This window comes from Numida meleagris, chromosome 1, assembly GCF_002078875.1.
Source record: "Numida meleagris isolate 19003 breed g44 Domestic line chromosome 1, NumMel1.0, whole genome shotgun sequence".
NCBI classification, from domain to species: Eukaryota; Metazoa; Chordata; class Aves; order Galliformes; family Numididae; genus Numida; species Numida meleagris.
Window position 1 is genome coordinate 38470321 of NC_034409.1, and position 14661 is coordinate 38484981.

The 14661-nt window shown below is 44.9% G+C and overlaps 2 protein-coding genes across 8 annotated transcripts in view; both read right to left on the reverse strand.

Moving 5' to 3' along the window:
• Nucleotides 6946–9136, reverse strand: BBS10 (Bardet-Biedl syndrome 10). The gene is made up of 2 exons (XM_021385222.1): nt 8943–9136; nt 6946–8867 (listed from the first exon to the last, which is right to left on the reverse strand). Exons 1-2 carry the CDS (start codon nt 9116–9118, stop codon nt 6977–6979), a joined length of 2067 nt encoding a protein of 688 aa, XP_021240897.1. The 5' UTR covers nt 9119–9136; the 3' UTR covers nt 6946–6976.
• OSBPL8 (oxysterol binding protein like 8) overlaps nt 9261–14661 on the reverse strand; it is an 84942-nt gene continuing 79541 nt past the window's right edge. For all 7 annotated transcript variants that reach the window (XM_021385216.1, XM_021385215.1, XM_021385218.1 and 4 more), the window contains 4 exons: nt 14487–14574; nt 13981–14083; nt 13261–13366; nt 9261–12985 (listed from right to left, as the gene is read on the reverse strand). In XM_021385216.1, coding sequence (XP_021240891.1) covers nt 12850–12985; nt 13261–13366; nt 13981–14083; nt 14487–14574 — 433 coding nt within the window. In that variant the 3' untranslated portion in view covers nt 9261–12849. The remainder of the gene's footprint in view (nt 12986–13260; nt 13367–13980; nt 14084–14486; nt 14575–14661) is intronic.

The window sequence follows — 14661 nt, forward strand, 5'->3', positions numbered from 1 at the left end:
CAAATTATGATTTTGTTAATACATTTTTAATTACCTTTAATTTTAGTGTGAAAAACAATGTCAATTATTAATCAGAAACAAATTGTACAAATATATAATATAATAAATATATATATAACACCGGGCAGCCTGATCTAGTGGTTGGCAACCCTGCTCATGGCAAGGGGGTTGGAACTAGGCGATCTTTGAGGTCCCTTCTAACCCAAGCCATTCTGTGATTCTATGATTCTATGATAATAATAATGTAGATAATTAAAATGTATGCTGGTATGCTGTCTGTAAATTCAGCATCTTTGGCTTAAAGTCACTTGAATACATTTGGATTAGAGGTTTGGGTCTGAATATGCAGAGATAGAACTCCGCTATTCTCAGGGGACTTGAACCACGGGACCTCTTTTCATGATCCTGAGTGCCAGCTATTACATGAACACTATCAATAAGAGGGATTGGTATATGAGTTCCCAGAAAACTATGATTTTCAGAATAATCTTTTCTCTCAAAACATTTCACTCAAATGAGAACGCAGAATGTTATAAGAAAGCTGATTTATGTCCTATAATTCTATAAGGAGACTAAAAGCACTGAGCTTCTGTTATATTTCACTGTGTACAATAAGCTTAAAGGTCCTAGGCATGCTTTCTTTGCTTAACACAAGTAAATTTAGATTAATTATCTAAGGCGTAGCTAGTGGCAAATTTATCAGATGATTTATGACTTCAATAAGTGTTTGTATAATTATTTCCAAAGCAATAAATCTAGCAGCTTCCACGCCTTCCCATGGCATCCCTGTGCTACCTGCTGCACGTCCCGCAACATGAGCCTGCCCAGCGCCCCCAGCCATGCGCAGACACACGAGCTCAAGCCAGGAACCCCAGCCGCTGAGGCCAGGGAGCAGAACTACATTTTACTGATGGCCTCAGTGTGTGTCTGTAAGTGCCTAAGGATCAAAAACCATCCCGGTGAGGACAGGCTGTCCTATCTCAACAAATCTAACACACACCCAGTCCTTTTGGCACCCACCCTGTGACTCCTTGAGCTTCAGTATCAGACCTCTGAATTGTTCTCGCAGGCTGTCGCAAGTTTATGGCCCAGATTGGCAGGGTATGTGCAGTCAGGCTGCCTGCAGGGCTCCTCCCAAGGCTTTCCAAAGTAGCTATTTGCATACTCCAGCACAGGAGAAAATTAATTTCAGAGATTTTTTTTTCCCATTTGCCACTCTTCCAAGAACACTGAGTCTTCCCCTTCCTACTGCATACCCAGGGAAGACATTATGGAAGCGGTGGCTGCTTTCTTCTGTTTATGTAAACTAGACTCTGTAAATGACAGTCCATTCATCACTCACTTTTCATCTTTCCCTCTCTCTTCCCTTTGAACTGGGTGTTACTATCTCCTGCCTTCTCTCATTCTGGTTCCTCCCTCTCCCCACCCACACATCCATGCAATTACTGCTGTATTACAATGTCTCATCACCTCTATAGTCAATCAGAGAGTAGAAGCAATGACCCAGCCATACGGGAGGAGAAAAGTTCTCTCTTCCTGCTTGTTTACTGACTGGCTCCTTTTCACAGGTCCAAGCCAGATATCTTCTGTAGCACTTAGGATTGCAGCCAAGGTGGCAAACTTCTGAAATAGAATGGAGTCCTAAGATACAGTGATGCTGATAGCACTTCCCATTAACCATCAAGGCTTAGAAAGTGCCTCTAATTTTACAGGGTGATAAAAATGCCTCAGATTACAGGGAATGCCACCAATTCTGATTTCCAACACTTGCTGTATTATTACGAGCACTGGTAATTCCCAAACCTCTCCACTTACCCACATAGCAGCTTGCAAGATTTGCTGTGTTGGCCAAACTCATCCAGAGCGATAAGCACTACAGCAAGCTGCACAATATTGCGTGTAACTTCAGCACAGTAGGACCCTTCCTGGATACAACCGAGCAGCTTTTGTATTTTTCAGCCTCAAACGAATCAGGCAAGGAAACAACCCAGCAGCACCTGATATCAGACCTAGGACAGGAAGATTTGGGTTCAGAATTTTTTTGCTGCCTGGCTCATATCTCCTTCTAGCTCTCCCAGGAGAAAAGAAACAGGAGAGCTGTCTTCCCAGCAAGGGGACTGAAGAGAAGCTCAAATAAAGGACCAGACAAATTGAAGGCAAAGCAAAGTAATTTTTTTTCTAACTCCTTTTCTAAAAGAATTGAAGTGCTTAGCCAAAATTCTCCGTGTGTCAGCAGGAAGCAGTCACTCCTTGTACAATGTGGGGAAATTTTGGCCAAAGAGGTTATTCAGGCTGAATTACAAATGCTGAAAATCGACTTTCATTATGGGAAGCACCAGTACTTCTTACCAAGAACTGACCTTAAAGTATCACAGTTCTAAACTGTTCTTTTGAGATGCGTAAGTTATGAAGAAAGGCTTCACATGTACAAAGTCATCCATCAGGAAATTGAATAGGCTGCCCTCCGCTGTGTTCTAGGAGCTATAAATGCACTGGTCACAGGGCGGCTACAGGCTTTGTGGAGCCAGCTGCACCAGAAAAGCGTATCATTGAGGCTGCAGCCATGCAGAGCTGCCTCCAGCGCACCAGGGACAGTAGAGGTATCCTGCAGTGGGGGCCCACAGCTGCCCCGCTAATTGAAAACTAATTATACTTGGCAACAAGGGCCAACACTGGCAACAGACGGTATTTTCTGCAGAACTATGTAACTATTCTGTACTTTTTTTCTACACTACACTGGTAATAAGAGTATCAGAGTATTCCTAGTTTTAGGAGATGGCTCTGTGTGGTTTATTTGCCTCATGAATATAATCCAGTGGTTTCTACAATGGCTTTCATTGCTTCAAAAGCCTAAATATAATCCTCACACACTCTGCCAGGTACATATCAATTCCAATGGCAAAATCTCAACAGACATAACTCTGATCTGGAGCTGCCTTTTCCTGAGTACCCAGAGAAATCCCTGCCATGTGATCACTCTGCATTTACATTTTAGGGTAATATTTGATCAGACGCTTAAGTCTGGAAAATGGAGATGCCCACTGAAAGTAGGTCGTGATAGTTCCGAAAAGGAAGATCACCATGCTGAATTGTTTTACTGGAAATCCAAAACACTAACAGGTTAGAAATTCTGTTCTGTAAAACAGCACATTCTGTAAGTACTTTAAGTGGAAATATTATCCCTTACAGTGAGCTCTGCTGTTGGTGGCTTAGAAAGCAGCTGCACAGGAAGCAATATTTCTGATGTGCCCTTAATCCCACACTGAATCAAAGCTTCAGCGTAACAGTGCTTTTATCTGCTCGTGATAAATAAACTGTCTGCTGAACCAGCAGTTTCTGCGGGAAAACTATTTGCTGCTCTTTTTGCCAGAAATGTTTTTAAACAGAGGGCAGAACTCACCTTCTGTCTTCCTATCTACTGCAAGCATAAGCATTGCTTCCAGAGTCTCATCCTCCACTGAATCACGTCATAAAGAAGAAGCTATTATTCTGTATTAACAGTATTACATGTTCACTTTTATCATTTTTGGTTTTGGAATGCTAACATTAAAATTCTTATTCCTGAAAGCAATTACTGGTTTGACATTCTCACAGGGAAGCAATCTGTATAATCTTAGATCCAAACGGCTATTTCTAGCTTCATTTGCAGAATACAAATGCTGCCTTACACAAAACGCTACCGCAAAAATTTAATTGTTAATTGCAGCCAACACATTTCCAAAGCTGCTGTTCACAAATTCTGACATTACTCTCTTGATTTGTTCAGTCTTAATAGTGAGATAAATGACATAGTAAACAAAGCTTACACTTGATACCTGCTCTTAATGATGATTCAAGTATTTACCTATTCCTTAGATGTAAAGAAAATTCACTTGCAAACATCTCTTTGCTTTAATATTGAAGTAGTTCCTTGCTTGAGATGTAAAAGAACCTTGAAGAAAAAAAGAGACATGAGGAGACAGATTAACCCAAGCATTGCTAGAAATAAATTTACTAATTTAAAAAAAAAAAAAAAAAAAGGAAGTTTCTGTGGTTAATAGCAGATTTGCTACGTGACAAAAAGCAAATCTAGTACAGGGCGAAGTGAATACAGTTCTAGTGCAGTCACAGAGATGATGTGTGCGAGCGTAGAATATAATCTTCCTTAATCTCCTCATGTGGCACCATTAATCACTCACCTGTGGGCTCTGGAAGACTGTTACAAAGATAACAACAGAAACAATAGCAAGTTCCCACAGTTACACCACTGTACAACAAATAGCACACTGACATTTAGTACTGTTTTAAGTTAATCTCAGAGCTTTTGGCTTAACAAAAAGTACACCTTTGTAGCTAACTTATTTAGACATATTCAACATATTAAAACATACAAAAAGATGGACGCAGCTGATGGCTTATGACATCTTGAAGCCACCCATACGGGAACTTCCATTTGGCCACACCGCTGGGTTCCTCAGTGGGAGCAGGGATGGCTCAATCCTGCTGGAATCCAGGTGGTCTCGGCACAGTCCCACAGGCCTGCCTCTGTCACAAGTCCAGGAACCGCCACCGCAGAAGTGTGCTGAGACTGCACCACCACCCAGAGCACCACGAGGGATGGCATCCTCGTCAGGCGACTTGCTTGCCCCCATCCTCAAGAGCTATTGCTGTATGTATCTAGTGTCAATGAGCGTTATTTCTCTCTGTGCCTTACTCCCACACACTGGTTTCAAAAGTATTTTTTATTAAAAAAAAAAAGCTGTCTGCCTTCATACGTGAACGTGCCACATGACGAACGGCATTACCTTGCTTAAACCACACGGCCCTCCCTTGTGGCTGGGCTGGGGACCTCTGAAATATTCTGATGTATTTCATGTGTGGCAGCCTGGCCAGAGGCAAAAGAAAGGAGAGTTAAACATCGAGACTCGCTAAAACCACTTTTTAACATTTTTGTCTATTACCACCTGTATCCCTGTGTTTGCTCATATTTCAAGCATGGACTTGCCTTCCAGTTTGTGTGGAGACCAATCCACGCTCAAGCACAACAGAGAAAAACTCCCTGAGAAACACTAGCAGAAAAAAACCCAAGGTTGGTCTGACCTTAGTGCACGTCTAGACATACTGCTTCTTGCGGCTCTGACTGAAGAAACACCACCTTCCCAACCCAGGGGCCCCTCAGGTCTTCACTTTTGTCCCTGCAGCAGCGTCAAGAAGTCAGTCTTAAAATCATCAACACGTCAGCTGTCAAAGAGCGAATTACATTTACATATAGCTGTAAAAAATGTCACAAAGAACTGTAGTGAAGGAGGAGGTAGCAAGAAGCAGCGAGAGCGTGCCCAGGCTGAGCAGGCTGCCTTGGGGAAGAGTTGACTCCGGGTGGAATCTCGCTCTTCTCCTTTTCCCCCTTAAGCACATCTCACACCGGGCTCAGACTCCAGGGCTGGAAACCAAATAGCCACATGCCGAACACGTACCCACCACAGCAGTCCAGAGCAAAGACACAATTCCTGGTGTTCTCTGAGGAAAAGGAGAGCCATTTTGGGAGCTCTCTAGAAAAACTGGGGAAACTGTGGTTCCAAAGTAAGAACAGATCATTCACAAAATAGAAAACAACAGGGAAGTCAATGAAATACAGCACCCAACTCAAAGAGCCTTCAGAATCAAGAGCTTTCACCAGAAACGGGTCGGGTGTCAGATGAAAGAATTGGAAAAAAAAAAAAAAGAGTTTTATGTAATTTTCACTTTTAAATTCTTCTTTGTATTTCTGGTATATAAAAAAAGAATTTTGCATGTCATCAAATTTATGAACTATCTGATTCTCAGTTACAAGGATGACACGGTTTAAATGAGTCAGAAAACAATCATACACTGAAATATTTCTGTCTCAACTTCTTATTCAAGTAAAGTTGGAAGTGTGCAGATGTACTAATGGTATAAAACAATGTGAGCAGACAGCTCCCCAGCGCCAGGCCTGTCTGAGCAGGGAGCTCTGCGGGCTCACCTTGGGCCGATCACTGCGTTACTGAGCTGTCAGGAGTGTGATTTTCTCCCCTCTCCTGAGTTTATTTCTCCCACTCTTCTGCACATTACAGAAATGATTCTACTGGAAGAAAAAATTACTGTGCCTCACTCTTCCTTAAATAAATCTCTTTAGTGAAAATGGAGGCACTCCCTCATGCCCTCCCTCAACAGGAGGGGATAGAAAATGCCGTGGGAAAAACACCATGGGGTGATAAGGAGGGAGACTGCTCACTGATTACTGTCATGGACACAGCAGACAGCTTGGGGAAGATGTCATGGACAAAACAGACTTGGCTTGGGAAAGATTAATTTAATTTATTACCAATTAATAACGAAGTAGGACAGTGAAAACAAGAACAAAAACAACAAACTAAAGACACTTCAGCCCATTTCCCTTTTTCAGACTCAACTTCCATCTCATTTGTTTCCTCCCTGTGAGCTGCGCAAGGGATCAGGGAAGCGGGGCTGCAGTCAGTCCCGTCAAGCATGGCCACTCCCTGCCCTGCTCCAGGTGGCCTTCCCCCAGGCTGCAGCTCTCCAAGCACTGCTCCAACACAGGCCCATAACACAGGGCCCACCATTCAGGAGTGCACTGCTCCTGCTCACATCCCCACAGGTGGCAGCTCCCCTGGCCCTTCTGCCCCAGTGCAGGCCGCGCTCCACAGAAAGCAGCTCCATCCTGGGGTGCTCCTGCGGGGGCATCCATGGGCTGTCCCTCCTTCAGGCCTCATTCTGCTGCACTGCAGGCTCCTCCAAGGCTGCACATGGAGATCTGTTCCGTGCAGTGCCCATGGGCTGCAGGGGGATAGATTTACACAGATCCCAACTGTCAGCCTTTTTCTTCCTCTACTTCTAAGAAGCGTGTTAGGTTTGCGGACCTAAAAAGATACCTTTTAGTCTCCAGCACTGAAATTTGAAACCATTTGAAAAGAAGACACAGGGAAATGCATTATCAAAAACATTTTTATTTACAATTTCAGAAATCATCATCCGAGTCATTATCCTCAATTTTCTGCAGTGGCCGCTTAACACCAATGATTAAATCAATATTGAGAAGCTCTGCAACACAATGAAGAACTGAAGTTACCAGCTGGTATTTGCAGTAAACTGACTCCAAGCCTTCCTCATTCACAGGCAGGGGCTGATTCTTCCTGAGTGCTTCTGTGGTTTCGAGATAAAATTTGGTAAAACTGTTCCGTTCTGTTCCATATAAAGCCTTTGGAATACTTAACAAAGCATCAGCAACTACATTAGATATGACAGCAATTGCTGACTGCTGAACCTGCTTTGCATAGAGCTGAATATAATAATGTAATAGGATTTCAAAGTAACCTCCTACCGGCAGAACTGATCCTGCTTCTAGGATGGAGCTGGAACAACTCTGTGCAGCACCGCAGCCCGTCTTCTCTAGGCCTTTACCGACACCTAGGTGCCCACACGGGGTAGCGGTGCTGGCACTGTCTGATGTTACAGCAGTGCTGTAATTCCGGTGACTGCCCACTGCTAGGTGCCTTGGGTGGCTCTCATGCATCCCATCTGCATGCTCGCACAGCGCGTGCAGTTTGCATGTCCCTGCTGAGTCAGCCCCATTGGTGCAGACATTCAGCTCCTTGCTGTGTGGGACAGGAGCTGAGGCTTCTGGTGTACAATCTGCTTGCTGGCTTTCTTGCAAAGCAAGATCTGAACTTTGTGTCGCTGTTTCACTCCTGCACACTCCCAGCTGATGCTCAAAAACCTGACTGCTATCACAAACAATACTTTCTGTTATGAGCTGCATTTCAGTAGCTGGAGAACACCCGCTCCCAACACCTGAGGCACTGTTCTGGCTCTCACCCTCAGCTCCGCACTCCTGATCTACTGCTCTGAAGAGCTGCAGCAGCATGGTGAAGGCCCCGTGCAGAGCGGCAGCGTGCTGCTCGTTAACAGCATCTACGGGCGCGCACAGAACCAGGCAGTGGGGCTGGAAGGTGCCCGTGCCGCTGAAGCCGACGTGCACGTATCGCTGGGAGCCCAGCAGCAGGGGCTGGCAGAAGGTTGCCACCGCAGCCTCCGTGACCTCCCTCTGCACGCTATCACCAGCAGGGTCATAGGGCAAGACTCCCGTGATTTCAGAGATAAGGGCCACTTCTTCCGATGACAAACACTCCACCACAGACACACCGTGTAATTTCGCGTAGTAGATCACTTCCTCGTGCTGCTTCACGCCGGACAGCAGCAGCCTCACGCCGCCGCTCCGCAGGCGCTCCATCACGGCCTCCGTTCTCTCGCCGCACCAGCGCAGCGCGGCCCGGTGCTGCCGCTCGGAGCGCACCGCGCACTCCACGCCGGGGGCCGTGAGCGCAGGCCTCAGGCAGCGGGTGACCAGCACGGCGCGCAGCCGGCCGGTGGCCGGGCAGTAGGCGGCGAAGTCCCTGCGGAGCAGGATGCCGGGCAGGACCCTGGAGCTGGCGAGGGGCAGCCCGGCGGCGGCGGCGTGCAGCTGCGGGAAGCGGCGGCCCAGGAGGCGCAGCGCGGGCGGGCGGGCGGCCCCGCAGCGGGCGCACAGCTCGCAGCCCAGCAGCGCCAGGCGGCGCGGCTCGCCCGGCCCCAGCCGGCCCCGCAGGTAGGCCTCCAGCAGCGCCTCCAGCGCCGCCGCCTCCAGCTCCGCCCCCAGCCCGCCCGCGGGGAAGGCGCTGCGGAGGTGCGGCCGCAGGCCCCGCGCCACGGCGCGCTCCAGCACCCGCCGCTCGAAGGCCGGCAGCGCCCGCGCCGCCCGCCGCACGCAGTCCTCCCGCATCGCGCCCAGCACGGCGGCCAGCAGCAGCACGAACGTCTTGGCGCCGTCCCCCGTCGCGCCTTGGTGGCGGCAGGCGCAGGCCGCCATCAGCCTGCGGGAACACGGGCGGTTAGGGGCTGCCCCGCCCGGCGCTCCCCCACTCAGCCCGGCCCTCCCGCCGCCGTACCTGGCCGTGGGCGGCTGCAGACTGAGCGCCTCGAGCAGGCGCCGCCCGTCCCGCGTCAGCAGCGCTCGCCCGTCGGGCCGCACCAGCAGCGCCCGCCCGCCCCGCGGCCCCAGCGCGCCGCGCACCGCGCCCGCCAGCGCCGCCGCCTCCTGCTGCAGCCCGGGCCGCGCCGCCATGGCAACCGCACGCCGAGGCGGGAGGCGGGGGGAGCGTGCGCAAGGCGGCGCCGTGAGGCGAGGCCGTGCGGTAAGGGCCCGCCTCCCTGCCCGCCCCTCACGGCCCCCCCCGTTGAAATGCGGTCAAGGCGGGCTCTGGGGGTGTAGTTTACGTTTTTATTTGTAACCGGAGGGTCGGACGCAGCGGGGGAGCTAGTTTCAAACACGCAAGCCTTCACGAAAGGGCGGGTGTTACGTATGGCACAAACTTGACAAACCGTGTCTGGGAACAGCAAGAAACCCCTCGGGAAGGCACTGTTTACGAAGCTTCAATCTGTTCAATTTTCAGCTATCGGAGGGTACCCTTAAAAACCAATAAAACTTACAGATGTACAGAACCCCTGTTATCCGTTATTTACATATACAGTGGTGAAGTAACAGCCTCTTAAGAAAATACACTACGCATCGAACCCAGAGTGCTCCATAAACACCAGTCTGGCAAAAATAAAAATAAAAAATATAGGAAATCCCAAAGGCACAGGAGGGCGGCAAACAAAGAGGAAAGAAAGAGAAAACACTGTTATCACAGTTGGAAGGAAGACCTATAAGACAATTTCTTGACAAGATTAAACTGGGGTGGAAAGCAGGCTTTGCCTTCAGCAAGCAATGCCTTCTCTTTAAAAGACATCCACCTGTGAAATGTGCAACACGATCTGCTGCTGAAACGGCGGCCTGTGACATCTCATATGGTCTATTTGCTCTTTTAACCTAGGTCATCAGCACCTAGCTAGGCAATCTGTACCTAATGGCAAATTAAAGGCTTAGAGTGCATTTGAAAACAAAACAATAAAACCACATGGCAACAATTTCTGACGGTATTTCCTGTACAAGAAAAAACAACAACCCCCTCGAGATCTTGAAATCAAATGTGAAAACAAGTGCTGTTTAAACACTAAAAACCAGGATGCTACAGCCCTCACACATCTGCAAGCTGTACAGTCTGTTTTGTAACTCATGCAGAGCTCAGCATTAGGTACGTTGTATTCAAGATCAGCCACACGTTGTGGGTAAACAGACAGTTGTGATGTGCTGGGGAAAAGACCTCATGCACCAGGCCCGTGACCAGCTGTACTGCAAACATCAGGCAAGAAATTATGCCGTCCTGTCCACACGGCAGAACATCTTACAAAACACAGCAAAATGCTGGACTTTGATGTACTTTTTAGAATTTAAGAAATCTAATTGTTCTGTCAAGCAGAAGTCTGCAATTTTACTGCAAAAAAAGTTTCATCACGTATCTTTTACCTTCCTGGACCGTGACTAAAACCACTTTTACAACAGACGTAACCTCTAAAAATAAGTTGAAAAGGAACATAAGCATAGGCATTTTGTCTCATTCTGTTCAAGTCTTACTTGTCTTGAGCTGAACCTCAATTTCAGATATGGAACATTTGTTTAGTCTGATGTTGCCCAACACTGTGCCACCAGCCAGCTAGCTTGGTCAAATCCACGTACAGTGCATGTAAAAATATATCCAGTCTGTGTTAGTGACTGATCTTGAATAGAAGGATTAAAATCAACATAAAAGAGCAGAAGGACATTTCCATTTACAAGGCAGATAAAAAACTTGTAACTATCAGTCAAGAGTTTCAGCACCACAAATTTAGCAGAGCTATTTTAGGGGATTAAAGTTATTGCTCAAATTCCGATTTTATTTTTACCTCACTCATTTCCTTTTATATTACTCCCACACAGAGTGTGCTTAGGGACTTGTAATGAATCATTAAGACAGATGAAGCTTTGACATTTGAACACTGTACCGAATGGTCCAATTCCATGCTGAGTAGATTAAATTAATACTACAGTTCTCTGCTTTTCTTACGTCGTTTTATATATAGCAAACAGCTTCAGTTTCTGTTGGAGACTTAACTTAGGGATACAAAACTTAACAGTGAGGAACTTTCTGTATTCACAAATTCCACCTCACCAGCTGTAGACAATAGAGTCCACATTCCGAAAATTGATTCCAGAACAAGCTATGCTAGTATGAAGCTGTAAGAAATAAGCTGAAGTGACTGCTTAAGCCATGAACTTTCACAAAGCTGAGGTCCGAAGAAGGGGAAAGATAAAATAGAAAGTGAGGTGCTGTGAAGATGTCAGCCACGGGAACAAGTGAGCTTGACTAACTTTAAGTAAGTAGAATTTTCACCAAATGCTGGACAAGACCGATGCAGAACAGAATGTGAGATCACTTGGAGAGTTACTGAGGCTTCCCAAGGCCATGGCAGCTCCAAACTTTCCTTTTGATTTCTGAGAGGATCCACTGAAAACAAACTTGGCTACACTTTGTGTTGTGTCTCTCCTCTTCCCATTGTCTTATCTGGGTTGCTGAAAGTAACTTCACAATACTACAGCTACTTTTTGACTTGATACATATACATGGAAAGGCTTGACTGTGGGAACGTTTTTTAGCTGAAATTTTGCAAGTTCTGTTCATGCATGTTCTTCTTCCAACAAAATGTTACAAACCCTGGTTTTAACTTGAAATTTAAAGTTCACATAAATTGGTAGGGCTGCAGCTTAACAAACAGGTGCACTGGAGTATTCAGTTAGGTAGTATATACTGTGAATGTAACAAAGAGTGTTTCGCTATCATGTGTTCTTATTTTTGTTTTGTTGGACATCCCACCATTTCTGAAGCCATTTCCCTTGTAAACACACATTTTCATTTGCAGGTGACCTGCTTATAGTGGCCAAATTCTGTTCCACACAGTCTCTCCCTTGGGAAACTCAACTCGTGCTATGTACTAAGCATAATTTTGCATCTTCACATTTTGTTTCAGAAATAAGAAAGAGTCCTGGCATCAGTAGTCTGTCTTCTTACTGAGATGCAGCCATACACCAGTATAAATTCAGGACTGTCAAAATTATCAAGACTTAAAAAACAAACCCTAAATCCTCAGTATTTGCAATTCATGAGTATGAGCGTACAAAGACAGTACCTTCCCAGGTGCTGCGCTATTAAAAACGTGCTCTGTACAGTAGATGCAGGAATGTTTTTGTGAAGAACCTGAAGTTTTAGAACTATAAAATAAAATAAAATTGGGTTATGAGCCGCTGTAGTAATTCAGGACAAAAACTGTCATACTTCCAAAACAAATCAAGCACATAAAACTGCAGAATTCCCATAGACTTCAGCTTTGTACTTGCCAGTTCCTAACACTCGTGGCCTTTGTGTAATAATGTATTCATTTTTCCTTAAATAAAAGTTCGCACCCAAACATCCAACACCATTTACAAAAACACCTTGGTAAGCCTGGCTACTTTCAAAGTTACTTTGTTACAAAAATTGTAAGTTTAAATGTAACAAAGTCTGCTTGTTTATTACACTACCAAAACAGGAATCAGGTCCTACCTACAGTGCCTGACCTCTGAATTTTCAATTTACCTAATCTGTGGTGAAGATTCATCAGTACAGCACGTGACGTAATATAAAACACAAGGCTGATGCTGTATGTCTGAGACAGAGGCACACACCAGGAGCAAGAGTGTACTGGCACTTACACGAGTCTTACTTCAACTGAGCAGACGGGAAGATGATTCTGAACCATGGACTCTGAGGCAAAAAGTTCTGCAAGTTGTTGCTACAAGGCTCTTTTAGATAAGACTGCATCACTTAAAGTCCAACTTAAAGTATGGTCCCCAGTAAGAGTTTGATCATTCCAGTTCAGAAAGGCCTTTGTTCACACCTCCTATTTGAACAAGAAATTGATGATAAGCTGTAGCAGAATCAGGAGTAAAATGAAGATATAGTGCTTCAGCTGCAAAAACTGGTTGTCCACAGGTGGTGAATTAGAAGTGACTCGATTTCGTAGAGCCATTATGTCCCTGTAAGACACAGAATTACATTGTGTAAATCACTTTACTTTCTAGACAATTTGACATTTCTGGTATGCTGGGGGTCCCTACAGAACACAAACTTTGAGGAAAAACATGTAATATTGATAAGTAATTAACACTTAGAAGAAGGGTAGTTGAACTAGTTTTCTCAGTTCTTCAAAGACAGTGAGGCGTTAAAAGCAGAAAGATATACACCAGCCTCCAAAAGAAGCTGGACAATCAGTATTCTCTTAATCATTTTAAACCATTTTATTTAGTACTACCTCTTAATGTCTTCTTGTGTTTCCTTTATAGATTCAATGGCACTCTGTAGTTCACCAAGGTCTGCCCCCTTTTTCCTTATTCTTGTATTATGCTTCATAAGTTGTGCTAGAAAAATATAAAAGATGGGTGTAATTCACAGAAGGAAGTCCTTAGTCCAAAATGGAACAAAGTTATAATGACAAGCTTGCAAAAACGAGGAGGAAGTTTTCTAAGTCAGTTTTTATTGAAAACTAGAGCTTTATTACAAAGTTCCTATAGCACAGAAGGATGGCAAGTTAAGCTTTAGGAACGTCTTAAAACTCTCAATATATCGTTTAATTTTTGCAAACAGTCTCAACAACAAAAATCCATCTCTATCAATGTACTGATGTACAAATTAAAACAATTCATCCTGTTTTAAGAAGGAAAAGAGTTTTAAGAAAGAAAAGAGTTTACAGACATGATTTGCTTTTCCAGATTTTAGACAGGTGCAGCACTGAAGCTCACCTGATACTACATATTGATATTTAAAACAACAGGGAAGTTTGCAATTAATAACAAGTCATTCTGCTTCCTTTTTTTTTTTTTTTTTTGTCCAGAATGTCCTTCATACTGAAGTGCTATCTAAAACATATATTACTTTGTAATACAAACATGTTGAAATAAGAATAGTATTTGTGACTACAGAACTCCGCTTAAGTAAATTTCTTACGTCTGCATGTAAACATATCTTTTCCTACCTTCACTTCCAGAGGAATCCTGATTATCAGGCTCAGGGGATGAGAAACCACACTCCCCTTTTTTCTGGCTGGTTGGTTTTCGCTTGATTTTTGGAACGCTAACCTACAATTGAAAAATGTAAAAATTACTTCCACAGAACCAGAACGGTAGCAAAGCAGCACATTCTGACGGTAACAGTTAAAAGCACAGTATCTCATAGAATTCCAAATCAAGATTTTTGACCTAAAAGCAGCCCAAAGTTCATGCATCTTCCCATTTAAGGGAGAACTGTATTAAATTGTTGAATTCAAGTTTGCATTATTTTACATTCTCAGTCAATTAAGCCATCTCTACCACTCAGGTTGCATCACAGAAGTGAAAGACTATGGACTGGGTAATCTACATTTTTGTCGGGTACCGGCAGTATTCTTTAACCCTCCTCATGCTTTGAGGACCTTCATACACATAACACCATATATGTGAGACCCTGGAGCCTGCTGCACCTACAAACAAAACTAGAACATACCATTGGTGTCCGATGCCGAACTTTTGTTTGGATTGTGCCATCTTTTTCAAACTGAATCATATCATTCAAGGGGTCCCATGGCCTGGTACTAGACAAAATGAATACAAGCGATAAATACCACAGAGTTGAAATAAGAAATATTTTTTTTGCTCAGAAACTGTTCAGTATGTACAGG

Excerpts from the sequence above, each read along its gene's own strand:
- BBS10 (XM_021385222.1), bottom strand. The coding sequence starts at position 9,118 with ATGGCGGCGCGGCCCGGGCTGCAGCAGGAGGCGGCGGCGCTGGCGGGC. Across the intron at positions 8,868-8,942 it reads CTGCAGCCGCCCACGGCCAG|GCTGATGGCGGCCTGCGCCT; the intron begins GTACGGCGGCGG and ends GTGTTCCCGCAG.